The 21,387-nt window shown below is 51.0% G+C and overlaps 1 protein-coding gene across 1 annotated transcript in view; it reads right to left on the bottom strand.

Annotated features, from left to right (window-relative positions):
• LOC135574943 (intermembrane lipid transfer protein VPS13B-like) overlaps positions 1 to 21,387 on the bottom strand; it is a 415,456-nt gene that overhangs the window by 65,206 nt on the left and 328,863 nt on the right. The window contains 1 exon segment of the mRNA XM_065027065.1: positions 5,460 to 5,587. Coding sequence (XP_064883137.1) covers positions 5,460 to 5,587 — 128 coding nt within the window.

Below are 21,387 nucleotides of genomic sequence, written 5' to 3'. Positions count from 1 at the left end.
GAGGCTGTGGTGAGGGATCTATGAGGATGTGGTGAGGGATCTATGAGGATGTGGTGAGGGAACTGTGAGGCTGTGGTGAGGGATCTATGAGGATGTGGTGAGGGATCTGTGAGGATGTGGTGAGGGATCTGAGGCTGTGGTGAGGGATCTATGAGGATGTGGTGAGGGATCTATGAGGATGTGGTGAGGGATCTATGAGGATGTGGTGAGGGATCTATGAGGATGTGGTGAGGGATCTATGAGGATGTGGTGAGGGATCTATGAGGATGTGGTGAGGGATCTATGAGGATGTGGTGAGGGATATATGAGGATGTGGTGAGGGATCTATGAGGATGTGGTGAGGGATCTGTGAGGCTGTGGTGAGGGATCTATGAGGATGTGGTGAGGGAACTGTGAGGATGTGGTGAGGGATCTGTGAGGCTGTGGTGAGGGATCTATGAGGATGTGGTGAGGGAACTGTGAGGATGTGGTGAGGGATCTGTGAGGCTGTGGTGAGGGATCTATGAGGATATGGTGAGGGATCTGTGAGGATGTGGTGAGGGATATGAGGCTGGATCAATGGTTTATACCTCCCTCCAATCCTTCATTAGAGAGACAATAAAATGACACCCTATAGTGTACTTTAGATCAGGGCCCTGGCACACTATTCCCTATGAGCCCTGGTACCCTATTCCCTATGAGCCCTGGTACCCTATTCCCTATGAGCCCTGGTACCCTATTCCCTATGAGCCCTGTCTAAAGTAGTGTACTATGAAGGGAATGGGGAGCCATTTGGGAAGGATACATGGAAGCCAGACTAGCAGCTACGGCATCAGGTGTTGAGTCATGTAGTAACTATGTAACTACCTCCCAGTAGTTATGGGTTTGGGTCCAGTGGAGATCAGGGCCCTGGCACCCTATTCCCTATGAGCCCTGGCACCCTATTCCCTATGAGCCCTGTATAAAGTAGTGTACTATAAAGGGAATAGGGAGGTGTTGAGTCATGTGGTAACTATGTAACTACCTCCCAGTAGTTCTGGGTTTGGGTCCAGTGGAGATCAGGGCCCTGGCACCCTATTCCCTATGAGCCCTGGCACCCTATTCCCTATGAGCTCTGGCACTCTATTCCCTATGAGCCCTGGCACCCTATTCCCTATGGGCCCTGGCACCCTATTCCCTATGGGCCCTGGCACCCTATTCCCTATGAGCCCTGGTACCCTATTCCCTATGGGCCCTGGTACCCTATTCCCTATGAGCCCTGGCACCCTATTCCCTATGGGCCCTGGCACCCTATTCCCTATGAGCCCTGGCACCCTATTCCCTATGAGCCCTGTCTAAAGTAGTGTACTATAAAGGGAATAGGGAGGTGTTGAGTCATGTAGTAACTATGTAACTACCTCCCAGTAGTTCTGGGTTTGGGTCCAGTGGAGATCAGGGCCCTGGCACCCTATTCCCTATGAGCTCTGGCACACTATTCCCTAGGAGCCCTGGTACCCTATTCCCTATGAGCCCTGGTACCCTATTCCCTATGGGCCCTGGCACCCTATTCCCTATGAGCCCTGCCACCCTATTCCCTATGAGCTCTGGCACCCTATTCCCTATGAGCCCTGGCACCCTATTCCCTATGAGCCCTGGCACCCTATTCCCTATGAGCCCTGTATAAAGTAGTGTACTATAAAGGGAATAGGGAGGTGTTGAGTCATGTAGTAACTATGTAACTACCTCCCAGTAGTTCTGGGTTTGGGTCCAGTGGAGATCAGGGCCCTGGCACCCTATTCCCTATGAGCCCTGGCACCCTATTCCCTATGAGCTCTGGCACACTATTCCCTATGAGCTCTGGCACACTATTCCCTATGAGCCCTGGTACCCTATTCCCTATGAGCCCTGGTACCCTATTCCCTATGGGCCCTGGCACCCTATTCCCTATGAGCCCTGCCACCCTATTCCCTATGAGCTCTGGCACCCTATTCCCTATGAGCCCTGGCACCCTATTCCCTATGAGCCCTGGCACCCTATTCCCTATGAGCCCTGTATAAAGTAGTGTACTATAAAGGGAATAGGGGGGTGTTGAGTCATGTAGTAAACTATGTAACTACCTCCCAGTAGTTCTGGGTTTGGGTCCAGTGGAGATCAGGGCCCTGGCACCCTATTCCCTATGAGCCCTGGCACCCTATTCCCTATGAGCCCTGGCACCCTATTCCCTATGAGCCCTGTATAAAGTAGTGTACTATAAAGGGAATAGGGAGGTGTTGAGTCATGTAGTAACTATGTAACTACCTCCCAGTAGTTCTGGGTTTGGGTCCAGTGGAGATCAAGGCCCTGGCACCCTATTCCCTATGAGCCCTGGCACCCTATTCCCTATGAGCCCTGGCACCCTATTCCCTATGGGCCCTGGCACCCTATTCCCTATGAGCCCTGGCACCCTATTCCCTATGAGCCCTGGCACCCTATTCCCTATGAGCCCTGGCACCCTATTCCCTATGAGCCCTGTATAAAGTAGTGTACTATAAAGGGAATAGGGAGGTGTTGAGTCATGTAGTAACTATGTAACTACCTCCCAGTAGTTCTGGGTTTGGGTCCAGTGGAGACAAGGGCCATGACAAGCCAGCCCTCGACTGACAGACTGACTGACTGGCTGGCTGATTGGCTGGCTGGCTGGCTGACTGGCTGGCTGGTTGTTGACTGACTGACTGGCTGATTGGCTGGCTGGCTGGCTCTGACTGACTGACTGGCTGCCTGAATGACTGACTGGCTGCCTGACTGGCTGGCTGGCTGACTGGCCTGCTGACTGACTGACTGACTGGCTGGCTGACTGGCTCTGACTGACTGACTGACTGATGAGATGAATGAGGCGTGATGAGAAGTCCCTCTGAATAAACAGCAGACATCATGTCTGACTGACTGACTGGCTGACTGACTGACTGGCTGGCTGACTGGCTGGCTGACTGGCTGGCTGACTGGCTGACTGCCTGGCTCTGATTGACTGGCTGACTGGCTGGCTGACTGACTGACTGACTGACTGACTGACTGGCTGATCAGGAGATGAATGAGGCGTGATGAGAAGTCCCTCTGAATAAACAGCAGACATCATGTCTGACTGGCTGACTGGCTGGCTGACTGGCTGACTGACTGATCAGGAGATGAATGAGGCGTGATGAGAAGTCCCTCTGAATAACCAGCAGACATCATGTCTGACTGACTGACTGGCTGACTGGCTCTGACTGGCTGGCTTGCTCTGACTGGCTGGCTTGCTCTGACTGGCTGGCTGGCTCTGACTGACTGACTGATCAGGAGATGAATGAGGCGTGATGAGAAGTCCCTCTGAATAACCAGCAGACATCATGTCTGACTGACTGATTGGCTGACTGGCTGGCTGGCTCTGACTGGCTGGCTGGCTCTGGCTGGCTGACTGATCAGGAGATGAATGAGGCGTGATGAGAAGTCCCTCTGAATAAACAGCACACATCATGTCTGACTGACTGACTGGCTGACTGGCTGACTGACTGGCTGTCTGACTGTAAAGCTCCATCTGCTGTGTCTTGAGGAACATGTGTTCAGATGGTTCAGGATCTTTTCCCTTCAATTGGTGTTTCATTGTAGTTCAGGATTGTGGAGAGGAAACTGTCAAGTCAGATTCAGAACATGTTCAGCCAGACTAACACAGAGCTTCTATTGACAGATGCTGCCTGAGTGAGAGTGTGTGTCTGTGTCTGTGTGTGAATGTGTGTGTGTGTGTGTGTGTGTGTGTGTGTGTGTGTGTGTGTGTGTGTGTGTGTGTGTGAGCGAGCAAGTGTGTGTGTGTGTGTGAGAGCAAGTGTGTGTGAGTGAGAGCAGGCGAGTGTGTGTGAGAGTCAGTGTGTGTGTGTGTGTGAGAGTGAGTGAGTGAGTGTGTGTGTGTGGCCACAGAAAGTAGAAAGGTGATTCTCACAGTTTACTATCACACATCTACCCCCTCACAGTTTACTATCACACATCTACCCCCTCACAGATATACCCCCTCACAGTTTACTATCACACATCTACCCCCTCACAGATATACCCCCTCACAGTTTACTATCACACATCTACCCCCTCACAGATATACCCCCTCACAGTTTACTATCACACATCTACCCCCTCACAGATATACCCCTCACAGTTTACTATCACACATCTACCCCTCCCCCTCACAGTTTACTATCACACATCTACCCCCTCACAGATATACCCCCTCACAGATATACCCCCTCACAGATATACCCCCTCACAGATATACCCCCTCACAGTTTTCTCACACCTTCTCAACTCTAAGTGGATTCAGCAGTCAACCAGTACAACAACACATTCTACTGTCCTTTTCCAGAAAAAGACAGAAAAATCCCCCGTGACTAATTGGGTACATGTGTATCAGAAGAGTCAGCCATTAGGTATTGTGTTTACACCACAGTCAAGTAAACTAACTGACTGTGTTTGGAATCTCCAGTCGGTCCTTCAGTACCAGCTGTGGGACGGTTCTGTTCAGCTCTACTGACGGCAGGACAGAGACAGAACCACGGATCACTGTTACACGGTGTGGTCAGGACCCAACTGTACCGGGCTGAGAAGAGGAGACGCCGCGCAGGGACGGACGCAGAGGAGGAGGGGGGAGGAGAGGCAGGGGGGGAGACAGAGGAGAAGGGGGGCAGAGGAGGAGGGGGAGGAGAGGCAAAGGAGGGGGGGGAGAGGCAGAGGAGAAGGGGGGGAGAGGCAGAGGAGAAGGGGGGGAGAGGCAGAGGAGAAGGGGGGAGAGGCAGAGGAGGAAAGGGGGAGAGGCAGAGGAGGGGGGGGGGGAGAGGCAGAGGAGGAGGGGGGAGAGGCAGAGGAGGAGAGGAGGAGGGGGAGAGGCAGGAGGAGGGGGGGAGAGGCAGAGGAGGAGGGGGGAGAGGCAGAGGAGAAGGGGGGAGGCAGAGGAGAAGGGGGGGAGAGGCAGAGGAGAAGGGGGGAGAGGCAGAGGAGAAGGGGGAGGCAGAGGAGGAGGGGGAGAGGCAGAGGAGGAGGGGGGAGAGGCAGAGGAGAAGGGGGGAGGCAGAGGAGGAGGGGGAGAGGCAGAGGAGGAGGGGGGAGAGGCAGAGGAGGAGGGGGTGGAGAGGCAGAGGAGGAGGGGGGGGGCAGAGGAGGAGGGGGAGGGAGGAGAGGCAGAGGAGGAGGAGGGGGAGAGGCAGAGGAGAAGGGGGGAGGCAGAGGGAGAAGGGGGGAGGAGAGGGGGAGGAGATGGAGAGGAGGAGGGGTGAGGAGAGGGAGAGGAGGAGGGGGGGAGAGGGAGAGGAGGCTGGGGGAGGAGAGGGAGAGGGGGATGGGGGAGGAGAGGGAGAGGAGGATGGGGGAGGAGAGTGAGAGGAGGAGAGGGGAGGGGGGAGGATGGGGGAGAGGGAGAGGAGGAGGGGGAGGAAAGGGAGAGGAGGATGGGGGAGGAAAGGGAGAGGACGAGGGGGGAGAGGAGGAGGAGTGAGAAGCGTATGTACCTGTAGTGTGAGTCGCTTGACGGCGTCCCAGACGTGAGAGATCAGCTCCTTCATACGTTCCTCTGGAGTGGTCCAGGTCTCTGGAGAGGAAGGCATCACCTTCATAGGAATGGATAGAGGACGGGACTCTGGGGGGGAGGGAAAGACAGAGAGGGGGAGAGAGGGAGAGAGAAGGAGAGAGTGAGTGAGTGAGTGAGTGAGTGAGTGAGTGAGTGAGTGAGTGAGTGAGTGAGAGAGAGAGTGAGAGAGTGAGAGAGAGAGAGAGAGAGAGAGAGAGAAGCACCATTAATATACCATTATTTGGAGACGGGACCAGAGAGAATGGGAGAGAAAACACAACAGAGTCCTAAAAGGAGAGAGAGAGACAGAGAGACATATCTACAGAGCAGAGAGACATATCTACGGAGCAGAGAGACATATCTACGGAGCAGAGAGACATATCTACGGAGCAGAGAGACATATCTACGGAGCAGAGAGACATATCTACGGAACAGAGAGACATATCTACGGAGCAGAGAGACATATCTACAGAGAAGAGAGACATATCTACGGAGCAGAGAGACATATCTACGGAGCAGAGAGACATATCTACGGAGCAGAGAGACATATCTACGGAGCAGAGAGACATATCTTCGGAGCAGAGAGACATATCTACGGAGCAGAGAGACATATCTACGGAGCAGAGAGACATATCTACGGAGCAGAGAGACATATCTGTAGTAGACCTTACTGTGAAATGCTGAATACAACAGGTGTAGTAGACCTTACTGTGAAATGCTGAATACAACAGGTGTAGTAGACCTTACAGTGAAATGCTGAATACAACAGGTGTAGTAGACCTCACAGTGAAATGCTGAATACAACAGGTGTAGTAGACCTTACAGTGAAATGCTGACTACAACAGGTGTAGTAGACCTTACAGTGAAATGCTGAATTACAACAGGTGTAGTAGACCTTACAGTGAAATGCTGAATACAACAGGTGTAGTAGACCTTACAGTGAAATGCTGAATACAACAGGTGTAGTAGACCTTACAGTGAAATGCTGAATACAACAGGTGTAGTAGACCTTACAGTGAAATGCTTTAAGCCATTGTGGCTAGCATTAGCATCAGTTAGCTAGCTACAATAGAGGGCATGGTAAAGCCATTAGTGTGGCTAGCATTAACATCAGCTAGCTAGCTACAATAGAGGGCATGGTAAAGCCATTAGTGTGGCTAGCATTAACATCAGCTAGCTAGCTACAATAGAGGGCATGGTAAAGCCATTAGTGTGGCTAGCATTAACATCAGCTAGCTAGCTACAGTAGAGAGGGCATGGTAAAGCCATTAGTGTGGCTAGCATTAGCATCAGCTAGCTAGCTACAGTAGAGAGGGCATGGTAAGGCCATTAGTGTGGCTAGCATTAGCATCAGCTAGCTAGCTACAGTAGAGAGGGCATGGTAAGGCCATTAGTGTGGCTAGCATTAGCATCAGCTAGCTAGCTACAGTAGAGAGGGCATGGTAAGGCCATTAGTGTGGCTAGCATTAGCATCAGCTAGCTAGCTACAGTAGAGAGGGCATGGTAAGGCCATTAGTGTGGCTAGCATTAGCATCAGCTAGCTAGCTACATTAGAGAGGGCACGGTAAAGCCATCAGTGTGGCTAGCTGGCGTTAGCGTCACAGGTGAGACAGGGACTGTGGGGTCTCTGAAGAGACATTAAGACACATTATTCCATGATTTAAAGGTCTGCCTGCGAAGCTCAGCAACTCGCTATATAACTCTCCTCTGTCCCACAGCTGTCAGGAAACTATGGCGATGATGTCAACCCTCCTGAAATATCTCTCTTTCCTAAGTATCACTAAAACAGCTGAGGGGATTTCCAAGGTGACAGAGTTTTTGTGGTTGCCGTGGCATCCTACCCCATGCTGAGGGTGGAAGGACTGAGCTCACAGTGTGTGTGTGTGTGTGTGTGTGTGTGTGTGTGTGTGTGTTTCCGTGTATATCTATGTAATTATGACAGAGAGTGGCCATACATTGACCAAGATAATCCTGTCTCCTCCCCTCGCCCTACTGTCTCCTCTCCTCGCCCTACTGTCTCCTCCCCTCACCCTACTGTCTCCTCCCCTCGCCCTACTGTCTCTTCTCCTCGCCCTACTGTCTCCTCTCCTCACCCTACTGTCTCCTCTCCTCGCCCTACTGTCTCCTCCCCTCACCCTACTGTCTCCTCCCCTCATCCTACTGTCTCCTCCCCTCACCCTACTGTCTCCTCTCCTCGCCCTACTGTCTCCTCCCCTCACCCTACTGTCTCCTCTCCTCAGCCTACTGTCTCCTCCCCTCACCCTACTGTCTCCTCCCCTCACCCTACTGTCACCTCTCCTCGCCCTAGGGGCCCTGTTGTGATAGTGAGGAGTGGACGTGGGATCTGATCCAAGAGGCCCGACCCAAAACAACACGGTCACCCTGGACATGGGATCTGATCCCAGAGGCCGACCCAAAACAACACGGTCACCCTGGACATTGGATCTGATCCCAGAGACCGACCCAAAACAACACGGTCACCCTGGACATGGGATCTAATCCCAGAGGCCCGACCCAAAACAACACGGTCACCCTGGACGTGGGATCTGATCCCAGAGGCCCGACCCAAAACAACACGGTCACCCTGGATCTGATCCCAGAGGCCCGACCCAAAACAACACGGTCACCCTGGACGTGGGATCTCATCCCAGAGGCCGACCCAAAACAACACGGTCACCCTGGATCTGATCCCAGAGGCCGACCCAAAACAACACGGTCACCCTGGACGTGGGATCTGATCCCAGAGGCCCGACCCAAAACAACACGGTCACCCTGGACGTGGGATCTGATCCCAGAGGCCGACCCAAAAAAACACGGTCACCCTGGACGTGGGATCTGATCCCAGAGGCCGACCCAAAACAACACGGTCACCCTGGACGTGGGATCTGATCCCAGAGGCCAACCCCAAAACAACACGGTCACCCTGGACATTGGATCTGATCCCAGAGGCCGACCCAAAACAACACGGTCACCCTGGACGTAGGATCTCATCCCAGAGGCCGACCCAAAACAACACGGTCACCCTGGACGTGGGATCTGATCCCAGAGGCCGACCCCAAAAAAACACGGTCACCCTGGACATGGGATCTGATCCCAGAGGCCCGACCCAAAACGACACGGTCACCCTGGACGTGGGATCTGATCCCAGAGGCCGACCCCAAACAACACGGTCGGCGCAGGAGAGGCGGACGGAGCGGCCTACTGGTCAGACGGCGAGCACACCATCCACCCCTTTCGAGCATATTACCCGCCAATGTCCAGTCTGTAGATGACAAGGTGGACGAAATTAGGGCACGAGTTGCCTTCCAGAGAGACATCAGAGATTGTAACATTCTCTGTTTCACGGAAACATGGCTCACTCGGGATACGTTGTCAGAGTCGGTACAGCCACCCGGTTTCCTCACGCATCGCGCCGACAGAAACGAACATCTCTCTGGTAAGAAGAAGGGCGGGGGTGTATGCCTCATGATTAATGACTCGTGGTGTAATCACAACAACATACAGGAAACTCAAGTCCTTTTGTTCACCTGACCTAGAGTTCCTTACAATCAAATGCCGACCGTATTACCTCCCAAGAGATGAATGTATGAATATATAATATATAATTCTAGTCACAGCCGTGTATATCCCAAGCAGATATTACTGCACTGTCAGAACTAGAAGCACTGGCATTTCGCTACACTCGCATTAACATCTGCTAACCATGTGTATGTGACCAATACAATTTGATTTGAGGTGATGGTGGTGGGGGTAGTGGGGAGGGGTGGTAAGTGCACGCTGTGGTAGAAGGGATTTGGGGTGCAGTGGTGTGAGGCTGGGCAAGGAGGGGGTGGGGGAGGGGGGGTGCTGATGGTCGGGGGGGGTCAACCATGACAGGCCCCAGCTACTGACTACAGTCCTCTAACCTTAAAGCCAATTCATGCTTGATGGAGGATGTGACGCAATGCCGAGCCTCTGGAGGCTCTCAGAAGCCCCGTAACGCATCGCCGCGCGTCTCTCAAATGGTGTAACAACGAGGAGGGCTCCGTATAGTTCCGCACTGACATGATTGGTCGACTGCAAGGTGAGGGCGGGAGGTCCCTGTATGAAACACAAACTCCACTTCCTTGCCGTCTTCCACAACTGCTCGGCGAACCGCAACAAGTATAACCTGACTCCTGCAGAGGCCGTATCAACGTAAATGCTGCACGGCCAATGCAGACGTCGGGTTGACCATGAAGCACCTTTTTTTACCCCGAAAACATCAACAACCACCGCTCTTCTCTCTCCCTCCGTCTTTCAACATAGGCTGTCAAACGGCACCCTATTCCCTATATAGTGCACTACTTTAGACCAGAGCCCTATTCCCTATATAGTGCACTACTTTAGACCAGAGCCCTATTCCCTATATAGTGCACTACTTTAGACCAGAGCCCTATTCCCTATATAGAGCACTACTTTAGACCAGAGCCCTATTCCCTATATAGTGCACTACTTTAGACCAGGGCCCTATTCCTTATATAGTGCACTACTATAGACCAGAGCCCTATTCCCTATATAATGCACTACTATAGACCAGAGCCCTATTCCCTATATAGTGCACTACTTTAGACCAGAGCCCTATTCCCTATTTAGTGCACTACTTTAGACCAGAGCCCTATTCCCTATTTAGTGGACTACTTTAGACCAGGGCCCTATTCCCTATATAGTGCACTACTTTAGACCAGAGCCCTATTCCCTATATAGTGCACTACTTTAGACCAGGACCATATTCCCTATATAGTGCACTACTTTAGACCAGAGCCCTATTCCCTATATAGTGCACTACTTTAGACCAGAGCCCTATTCCCTATATAGTGCACTACATTAGACCAGGGCCCTATTCCCTATATAGTGCACTACTTTAGACCAGAGCCCTATTCCCTATTTAGTGCACTACGTTTGCCCTGCGTAGGGAATCGGCTGCCATTTGGGATGGAGGCTTAAGACTGCTGGGGACAAACCTGTCCAGTCATCATCAGCGAGGTAAAAGAGCCCCACCCTGGTGGGGGAGGACCAGTTCTGTCCTGTCCTGAAATGTCCCGACCTGTCCTGAAATGTCCCGACCAGTCCTGTCCTGTCCTGTTCTGTCCCGACCAGTCCTGTCCTGTCCCGACCTGTCCTGACCAGTCCTGTCCTGTCCTGACCTGTCCTAACCTGATCTGTCCAGTCCTGTCCTGACCTGTCCTGTCCTGTCCCGTCCTGACCAGTCCTGTCCTGACCAGTCCTGACCTGTCCTGTCCCGTCCTGTCCAGTCCTAACCTGTCCGGTTGGATCATGTTTTCTATGTTGTGGGCACATAAACACACAGCTATAAAATCTGCGATGCAGAGAACGTGGACGAAATCACAGAATCCTTAAAACAGAATCCTTAAAACAGAATCTTTAAAACAGAATCCTTAAAACAGAATCTTTAAAACAGAATCTTTAAAACAGAATCCTTAAAACAGAATCCTTAAAACAGAATCCTTAAAACAGAATCCTTAAAACAGAATCCTTAAAACAGAATCCTTAAAACAGAATTCAAACATGTGTTAAACGTGCACATTTAAACATTAAAAATACAAAAGTGCTCAATATTGTCATAAGACATGAACAAAATGTATCAGTATTGGTATTTTCCTTCATCTTTCTGAACAGGCAACAGCACAGGACAGCCCCTGTCTGCGTGGCCGTTGGTCTTTAATCTTTCTAAAAATACAAAGCCCCTGCTCAATATTGTCATAAGACATGAACAAAATGTATCAGTATTGGTATTTTCCTTCATCTTTCTGAACAGGCAACAGCACAGGACAGCCCCTGTCTGCGTGGCCGTTGGTCTACCTTTATCTATCTTTCTGAACAGGCAATAGCACAGGACAGCCCCTGTCTGCGTGGCCGTTGGTCTACCTTTATCTATCTTTCTGAACAGGCAACAGCACAGGACAGCCCCTGTCTGCGTGGCCGTTGGTCTACCTTTATCTATCTTTCTGAACAGGCAATAGCACAGGACAGCCCCTGTCTGCGTGGCCGTTGGTCTACCTTTATCTATCTTTCTGAACAGGCAATAGCACAGGACAGCCCCTGTCTGCGTGGCCGTTGGTCTACCTTTATCTATCTTTCTGAACAGGCAACAGCACAGGACAGCCCCTGTCTGCGTGGCCGTTGGTCTACGTGTCAGCGACGATGCTAATCATGATAAACGTCTTCTGGTTAAATGTATAAACTATAAACTATAAAGTCGACGATTTATTTTCATTAATTTCTGTATTTAACCTTTAACTAGGCAAGTCAGTTAAGAACAAGGGAATCCAGTGTGGGGTCAGGGTAGGCCCAGAGTAGACTCAGGGTAGGCCCAGTGTAGACTCAAGGTAGGGCCAGGGTAGGCCCAGAGTAGGCCCAGAGTAGGCCCAGAGTAGGCCAATGGTAGACCCAGGGTAGGCCCAGAGTAGGCCCAGAGTAGGCCAATGGTAGACCCAGGGTAGGCCCAGAGTAGGCCCAGGGTAGGCCCAGAGTAGGCCAATGGTAGACCCAGAGTAGGCCAATGGTAGGCCCAGAGTAGGCCCAGGTAGGCCCAGGGTAGGCCCAGAGTAGGCCCAGAGTAGGCCAATGGTAGACCCAGGGTAGGCCCAGGGTAGGCCCAGAGTAGGCCCAGGGTAGGCCCAGAGTAGGCCCAGGGTAGGCCCAGGGTAGGCCCATGGTAGGCCCAGAGTAGGCCCAGGGTAGGCCCATGGTAGGCCCAGGGTAGGCCCAAAGTAGGCCCAGAGTAGGCCCAGGGTAGGCCCAGGGTAGGCCCAGAGTAGGCCCAGGGTAGGCCCAGAGTAGGCCCAGGGTAGGCCCAGGGTAGGCCCAGTGTGAGAGGCTGTAGGTCTGTTAGAGAGGATGTAGGTCTGTTAGAGAGGCTGTAGGAGAGGCTGTATGTCTGTTAGAGAGGCTGTAGGTATGTTAGAGAGGCTGTAGGAGAGGCTGTATGTCTGTTAGAGAGGCTGTAGGTCTGTTAGAGAGGCTGTAGGTCTGTTAGAGAGGCTGTAGGTCTGTTAGAGAGGCTGTAGGTATGTTAGAGAGTCTGTAGGCCAGTTAGAGAGTCTGTAGGCCAGTTAGAGAGGCTGTAGGTCTGTTAGAGGATGTAGGCCTGTGAGAGAAGAAGTGTCTGGACTCAGAGTTCAGGCTTTTAGTGGTGCTGCGCTGTAGAGGCATGGGATGGGGCTCAAGGCTCAAGGCTGTGTGGGCGACTCGCAGAGGTGATGGAGGGAGCATCCAGAGGCCTCTCAAACCTCCCACGCTGTAACGATTCCTCAGGGCCTACTCTCCTCACAGCTGAGTTCTGGAATATACTGGTTATTCCCTGTAGCAGAGCAGAGGGCTGTTATTCCCCTGCCTCATGCCATTACAGCCCCACCCTCAACCCACCCTCTTCTAGAACTCTCTCTTTACTTATTTCTCTCTCTATCACTGCCTCCCTCTCTTGTTCAGGGTCACTGTTGTCAATCACATATACATGAAACCATGGAGCTTTAAAAACTGGGGCCAAAGCATGACAGAAGAGATGAGAGAGAGGGAGAGTCAGAGAGAGAGAGAGTCAGAGAGAAAGAGAGGGAGAGTCAGCGAGAAAGAGAGAGAGTCAGAGAGAGAGAGTCAGAGAGTAGGTCTGTTAGAGGTCAGAGAGAGAGTCTAGGAGAGAGAGGGTCAGTCTGTTAGAGGAGAGTCAGAGAGAGAGAGAGTCAGAGAGAGAGAGGAGTCAGAGAGGGAGAGAGAGAGTCAGAGAGGGAGTCAGAGAGGGAGAGAGTCAGAGAGAGAGAGCGAAAGAGAGAGAGTCAGAGGAGAGAGAGAGTCAGAGAGGGGTCAGGAGAGAGAGAGAGTCAGAGAGAGTCAGAGAGAGAGAGAGGGTCAGAGAGAGAGAGAGAGTCAGAGAGGGAGGGAGAGAGATAGTCAGAGAGGGAGTCAGAGAGGGAGAGAGTCAGAGAGGGAGAGTCAGAGCGAAAGAGAGAGAGTCAGAGAGAGAGAGTCAGAGAGAGAGAGAGTCAGAGAGAGAGAGAGAGGGTCAGAGAGAGAGAGAGAGTCAGAGAGAGAGAGAGAGAGTCAGAGAGAGAGTCAGAGAGAGAGAGAGAGAGAGAGTCAGAGAGAGAGAGAGAGTCAGAGAGAGAGAGAGAGACAGAGAGAGAGAGAGGGTCAGAGAGAGAGAGAGAGTCAGAGAGGGAGGGAGAGAGATAGTCAGAGAGGGAGTCAGAGAGAGAGTCAGAGAGGGAGAGTCAGAGAGAGAGTCAGAGAGAGTCAGAGTAATATTGTACAGTTTCCACATCACAGCCTTGTATATATTAATATATATTAATTCACTAATTCTTCAGAGAGCCACTAACCGTCACAGATCACCTGTAACCTGGGTCTTTATAGAGAATCATTATTGACATCACTACAGGGATCACAACAGGAAGCACAGCGTGTTGCTGAAGGACAGAGAGACACTAACCGTCACAGATCACCTGTAACACCATAACATCACTAGTGGACCGGGTCTTTCTAGAGAATCATTATTGACATCACTACAGGGATCACAACAGGAAGCACAGCGTGTTGCTGAAGGACAGAGAGACACTAACCGTCACAGATCACATGTAACACCATAACATCACTAGTGGACCGGGTCTTTCTAGAGAATCATTATTGACATCACCACAGGGATCACAACAGAAAGCACAGCGTGTTGCTGAAGGACAGAGAGACACTAACCGTCACAGATCACATGTAAACACCATAACATCACTAGTGGACCGGGTCTTTCTAGAGAATCATTATTGACATCACTACAGGGATCACAACAGGAAGCACAGCGTGTTGCTGAAGGACAGAGAGACACTAACCGTCACAGATCACATGTAAACACCATAACATCACTCGTGGACCGGGTCTTTCTAGAGAATCATTATTGACATCACCACAGGGATCACAACAGGAAGCACTACGTGTCCCTCTGTCCTTCAGCAACACGCTGTCCCTACTCTTGTTATTTAAAACAGGCTCCCTGTTCCTCTCTCTCCCCATATCTCCCTGCCAGGCTGGACTTGGCCGGTATGTTTCCCATTACAAGTGGTTTACAATAAAATGAAGTGTTGTATATTCTTTTACAGCTGCCACGCAGAGGCAGCGACTAACTTTTTAATAACCGACTGGGGTATTTGTTTTGGATGCAGGTCGCTGTTTATTTAAATATTTATCCGACTTCATTTGTTAGAGTGCTGTTGAAGCATGCCACAAAGACAGAGCAGGGTAGAACAGACTTACTGGCATGGAGGGATGGAGGGGGTGGAGGGATCTCTCCCCCTGTTCATCTTCATTTGTTAGAGTGCTGTTGAAGCATGCCACAAAGACAGAGCAGGGTAGAACAGACTTACTGGCATGGAGGGATGGAGGGGGTGGAGGGATGGAGGGGTGGGGGGCTGTGGGGATGGAGGGCTTATCTCTCCCCCTGTTTATCTCTCCCCCTGTTTATCTCTCCCTCTGTTCATCTCCTCTCTATCTCTCCCCCTGTTTATCTCCTCTCTATCTCTCCCCCTGTTTATCCCCTCTCTATCTCTCCCCCTGTTCATCTCCTCTCTATCTCTCCCCTGTTTATCTCCTCTCTATCTCTCCCCTGTTTATCTCTCCCCTGTTTATCTCTCCCCTGTTTATCTCTCCCCCTGTTTATCTCTCCCTCTGTTCATCTCCTCTCTATCTCTCCCCTGTTTATCTCCTCTCTATCTCTCCCCTGTTTATCCCCTCTCTATCTCTCCCCCTGTTCATCTCCTCTCTATCTCTCCCCTGTTTATCTCCTCTCTATCTCTCTCCCCTGTTTATCTCTCCCCTGTTCATCTCCACTCTCTCTCCCCCTGTTTATCTCCTCTCTATCTCTCCCCCTGTTTATATCTCCCTCTGTTTATCTCCTCTCTATCTCTCCCCCTGTTTATCTCCTCTCCATCTCTCCCCCTGTTTATCTCCTCTCTATCTCTCCCCTGTTTATCTCCTCTCTATCTCTCCCCTGTTTATATCTCCCTCTGTTTATCTCCTCTCTATCTCTCCCCTGTTTATCTCCTCTCCAGAACCCCCTGTTTATCTCCTCTCTATCTCTCCCCTGTTTATCCCTCTCTATCTCTCCCCCTGTTTATCTCCTCTCTATCTCTCCCCTGTTTATCTCCTCTCTATCTCTCCCCTGTTTATCCCCTCTCTATCTCTCCCCTGTTCATCTCCTCTCTATCTCTCCCCTGTTTATCTCCTCTCTATCTCTCCCCTGTTCATCTCCTCTCTATATCTCCCCTGTTTATCTCCTCTCTATCTCTCCCCTGTTTATATCTCCCTCTGTTTATCTCCTCTCTATCTCTCCCCTGTTTATCTCCTCTCCATCTCTCCCCTGTTTATCTCCTCTCTATCTCTCCCCTGTTTATCTTCATCTATCTCTCCCTCTGTTTATCTCCTCTCTATCTCTCCCCTGTTTATCCCCTCTCTATCTCTCCCCCTGTTTATCTCCTCTCTATCTCTCCCCTGTTTATCTCCTCTCTATCTCTCCCCTGTTTATCTCTCCCTCTGTTTATCTCCTCTCTATCTCTCCCTCTGTTTATCTCCTCTCCATCTCTCCCCCTGTTTATCTCCTCTATATCTCTCCCCTGTTTATCTCCTCTCTATCTCTCCCTCTGTTTATCTCCTCTCCATCTCTCCCCCTGTTTATCTCCTCTATATCTCTCCCCTGTTTATCTCCTCTCTATCTCTCCCCTGTTTATCTCCTCTCTATCTCTCCCTATGTTTATCTCCTCTCTATCTCTCCCTCTGTTTATCCCCTCTCTATCTCTCCCCCTGTTTATCTCCTCTCTATCTCTCCCCCTGTTTATCTCTCCCCTGTTTATCTCCTCTCTATCTCTCCCTCTGTTTATCTCCTCTCTATCTCTCCCCCTGTTTATCTCCTCTCCATCTCTCCCCCTGTTTATCTCCTCTCTATCTCTCCCTCTGTTCAACTCCTCTCTATCTCTCCCCCTGTTTATCTCCTCTCTATCTCTCCCTATGTTTATCTCCTCTATATCTATCACCTGTTTATCTCTCCCTCTGTTCATCTCCTCTCTATCTCTCCCCCTGTTTATCTCTCCCCTGTTTATCTCCTCTCTATCTCTCCCCTGTTTATCTCCTCTCCATCTCTCCCCTGTTTATCTCTCCCTCTGTTCATCTCCTCTCTATCTCTCCCCTGTTTATCTCCTCTCTATCTCTCCCCTGTTTATCTCCTCTCCATCTCTCCCCTGTTTATCTCCTATATCTCTCCCCTGTTTATCTCCTCTCTATCTCTCCCTCTGTTTATCTCCTCTATCTCTCCCCCTGTTTATCTCCTCTATCTCTCCCCTGTTTATCTCCTCTCTATCTCTCCCCCTGTTTATCTCCTCTCTATCTCCCCTGTTTATCTCCTCTATCTCTCCCTCTGTTTATCTCCTCTCTATCGCTCCCCTGTTTATCTCCTCTCCATCTCTCCCCCTGTTTATCTCCTCTCTATCTCTCCCCTGTTTATCTCCTCTCTATCTCTCCCCTGTTTATCTCCTCTATCTCTCCCCTGTTTATCTCCTCTCTATCTCTCCCCTGTTTATCTCTCCCCCTGTTTATCTCCTCTCTATCTCTCCCCCTGTTTATCTCCTCTCCATCTCTCCCCCTGTTTATCTCTCCCTCTGTTCATCTCCTCTCTATCTCTCCCCCTGTTTATCTCCTCTCTATCTCTCCCCCTGTTTATCTCCTCTCCATCTCTCCCCCTGTTTATCTCCTATATCTCTCCCCTGTTTATCTCCTCTCTATCTCTCCCTCTGTTTATCTCCTCTATCTCTCCCCCTGTTTATCTCCTCTATCTCTCCCCTGTTTATCTCCTCTCTATCTCTCCCCCTGTTTATCTCCTCTCTATCTCCCCCTGTTTATCTCCTCTATCTCTCCCTCTGTTTATCTCCTCTCTATCGCTCCCCCTGTTTATCTCCTCTCCATCTCTCCCCCTGTTTATCTCCTCTCTATCTCTCCCCCTGTTTATCTCCTCTCTATCTCTCCCCCTGTTTATCTCCTCTATCTCTCCCCTGTTTATCTCCTCTCTATCTCTCCCCCTGTTTATCTCCTCTATCTCTCCCCTGTTTATCTCCTCTCTATCTCTCCCCTGTTTATCTCCTCTCTATCTCTCCCCTGTTTATCTCCTCTCTATCTCTCCCCCTCTTTATCTCTCCCCCTGTTTATCTCCTCTCTATCTCTCCCCTGTTTATCTCCTCTTTATCTCTCCCCCTGTTTATCTCCTCTCTATCTCTCCCACTGTTTATCTCCTCTCTATCTCTCCCCATGTTTATCTCCTCTCTATCTCTCCCCCTGTTTATCTCCTCTCTATCTCTCCCTCTGTTTATCTCCTCTCTATCTCTCCCCCTGTTTATCTCCTCTCTATCTCTCCCCCTGTTTATCTCCTCTCTATCTATCCCTCTCCATCTCTATCTTGCCTCTCCATTTATATCTCTCCATCTCTCCCTCTATCCCTCTCTCCATCTCTCTCTTTCCCTCTCTCCCTCTCCCTCTCTATCTCTCCATCTCTCTCTATATCTCCCTATCTATCTCTTCCTATATATATTTCCCTATATATATATATCCCTCTCTCCCTCTATCTCTCCCTCTCCATATATCTCTATGGACGCCCCCAACACAGAGAGAGAGAGGCCATGCCGCCTCATCAACCCTGAGACACCAGAAGAGCCTGCAGCCTGGAGATCACAGCCTTCTCTGTCTGGAGAACCAGGATGTCTGGTATCAAAGACACAGGAAGTGTACGAGGGCCTGATGAACGCTCCCCCATCCTACACCTTAACCCCAGACAACATATACATACTTAAGGACGGCTTCACTACCTAACATACCCTGGATAACATTACAATGACTGGATGAACAGCTGACTGGCCTGGACATGGGGCTCATCAAGGTTCTTCAGGACGGAAATACCCTCATCTACCCATAACCCTCTCTCTCTCACTAACCTCAGACATCCCATATCTACCCGTAACCCTCTAACATCAGACCTCTCCTGTCTATAACCTCCTCTCTCTCCCCTCAGACTACAGACCTCTCCTGTCGACCCATAACCCTCTCCTGTCTACCCATAACCCTCTCTCTTTCCCCTCAGATTACAGACCTCTCCAGACCTCTCCAGTCTACCCATAACCCTCTCTCTCTCCCCTCAGACTACAGACCTCTCCTGTCTACCCGTAACCCTCTAACCTCAGACCTCTCATGTCTACCCATAACCCTCTCTCTCTCCCCTCAGACTACAGACCTCTCCTGTCGACCCATAACCCTCTCCTGTCTACCCATAACCCTCTCTCTCTCCCCTCAGACTACAGACCTCTCCTGTCGACCCATAACCCTCTCCTGTCTACCCATAACCCTCTCTCTCTCCCCTCAGACTACAGACCTCTCCTGTCGACCCATAACCCTCTCCTGTCTACCCATAACCCCTCTCTCTCCCCTCAGACTACAGACCTCTCCTGTCGACCCATAACCCTCTCCTGTCTACCCATAACCCTCTCTCTCTCCCCTCAGACTACAGACCTCTCCTGTCGACCCATAACCCTCTCCTGTCTACCCATAACCCTCTCTCTCTCCCCTCAGACTACAGACCTCTCCAGACCTCTCCAGTCTACCCATAACCCTCTCTCTCACCCCTCAGATTACAGACCTCCCCAGACCTCTCCAGTCTACCCATAACCCTCTCTCTCTCCCCTCAGACTACAGACCTCTCCAGTCTACCCATAACCTTCTCCTGTCTACCCATAACCCTCTCCAGTCTACCCATAACCCTCTCTCTTTCCCCTCAGATTACAGACCTCCCCAGACCTCTCCAGTCTACCCATAACCCTCTCCTGTCTACCCATAACCCTCTCTCTCTCCCCTCAGACTACAGACCTCTCCAGTCTACCCATAACCCTCTCCTGTCTACCCATAACCCTCTCTCTCTCCCCTCAGACTACAGACCTCTCCAGTCTACCCATAACCTTCCCCTGTCTACCCATAACCCTCTCCTGTCTACCCATAACCCTCTCCTGTCTACCCATAACCCTCTCCTGTCTACCCATAACCTTCTCCTGTCTACCCATAACCCTCGCCTGTCTACCCATAACCCTCTCCTGTCTACCCATAAGCCTCTCCTGTCTACCCATAACCCTCTCCTGTCTACCCATAACCTTCTCCTGTCTACCCATAACCCTCGCCTGTCTACCCATAACCCTCTCCTGTCTACCCATAAGCCTCTCCTGTCTACCCATAACCCTCTCCTGTCTACCCATAACCCTCTCCTGTCTACCCATAACCCTCTCCTGTCTACCCATAACCCTCTCCTGTCTACCCATAACCCTCTCCTGTCTACCCATAACCCTCTCCAGTCTACCCATAACCCTCTCCTGTCTACCCATAACCCTCTCCTGTCTACCCATAACCCTCTCCTGTCTACCCATAAGCCTCTCCTGTCTACCCATAACCCTCTCCTGTCTACCCATAACCCTCTCCTGTCTACCCATAACCCTCTCCTGTCTACCCATAACCCTCTCCTGTCTACCCATAACCCTCTCCTGTCTACCCATAAGCCTCTCCTGTCTACCCATAACCCTCTCCTGTCTACCCATAACCCTCTCCTGTCTACCCATAACCCTCTCCTGTCTACCCATAACCCTCTCCTGTCTACCCATAACCCTCTCCAGTCTACCCATAACCCTCTCCTGTCTACCCATAACCCTCTCCTGTCTACCCATAACCCTCTCCAGTCTACCCATAACCCTCTCCAGTCTACCCATAACCCTCTCCTGTCTACCCATAACCCTCTCCAGTCTACCCATAACCCTCTCCAGTCTACCCATAACCCTCTCCAGTCTACCCATAACCCTCTCCTGTCTACCCATAACCCTCTCCTGTCTACCCATAAACATAAGCCTCTCCTGTCTACCCATAACCCTCTCCTGTCTACCCATAACCCTCTCCTGTCTACCCATAACCCTCTCCTGTCTACCCATAACCCTCTCCTGTCTACCCATAACCCTCTCCTGTCTACCCATAAGCCTCTCCTGTCTACCCATAACCCTCTCCTGTCTACCCATAACCCTCTCCTGTCTACCCATAACCCTCTCCTGTCTACCCATAACCCTCTCCAGTCTACCCATAACCCTCTCCTGTCTACCTATATCTCATTATTCCTCCCTCCAGTTTGTTTTCTTTCTCTATCCACCATCATTACGTTGATAAATGATTGACTTTGTGAGAACTTAAGAGAACTTAAACTAGATAAATAAATGTCCAGTGTCAACATGATCCCTCGAACCAGAACACAGCAGCCAATAACAGGTCAGGAGTTACCTCTCTCAGCCAATAACAGGTCAGTAGTTACCTCTCTCAGCCAATAACAGGTCAGGAGTCTCCCCTCTCAGCCAATAACAGGTCAGGAGTCTCCCCTCTCAGCCAATAACAGGTCAGGAGTTGCCTCTCTCAGCCAATAACAGGTCAGGAGTCTCCCCTCTCAGCCAATAACAGGTCAGGAGTCTCCCCTCTCAGCCAATAACAGGTCAGGAGTTGCCTCTCTCAGCCAATAACAGGTCAGGAGTTACCTCTCTCAGCCAATAACAGGTCAGGAGTTACCTCTCTCAGCCAATAACAGGTCAGGAGTTACCTCTCTCAGCCAATAACAGGTCAGGAGTCTCCCCTCTCAGCCAATAACAGGTCAGGAGTTACCTCTCTCAGCCAATAACAGGTCAGGAGTTACCTCTCTCAGCCAATAACAGGTCAGGAGTCTCCCCTCAGCCAATAACAGGTCAGGAGTCTCCCCTCTCAGCCAATAACAGGTCAGGAGTCTCCCCTCTCAGCCAATAACA

The sequence above is a fragment of the Oncorhynchus nerka genome, linkage group LG14 (genome assembly GCF_034236695.1).
Source record: "Oncorhynchus nerka isolate Pitt River linkage group LG14, Oner_Uvic_2.0, whole genome shotgun sequence".
Classification (NCBI taxonomy): Eukaryota; Metazoa; Chordata; class Actinopteri; order Salmoniformes; family Salmonidae; genus Oncorhynchus; species Oncorhynchus nerka.
This window is presented reverse-complemented; position numbering and strand designations above follow the sequence as displayed.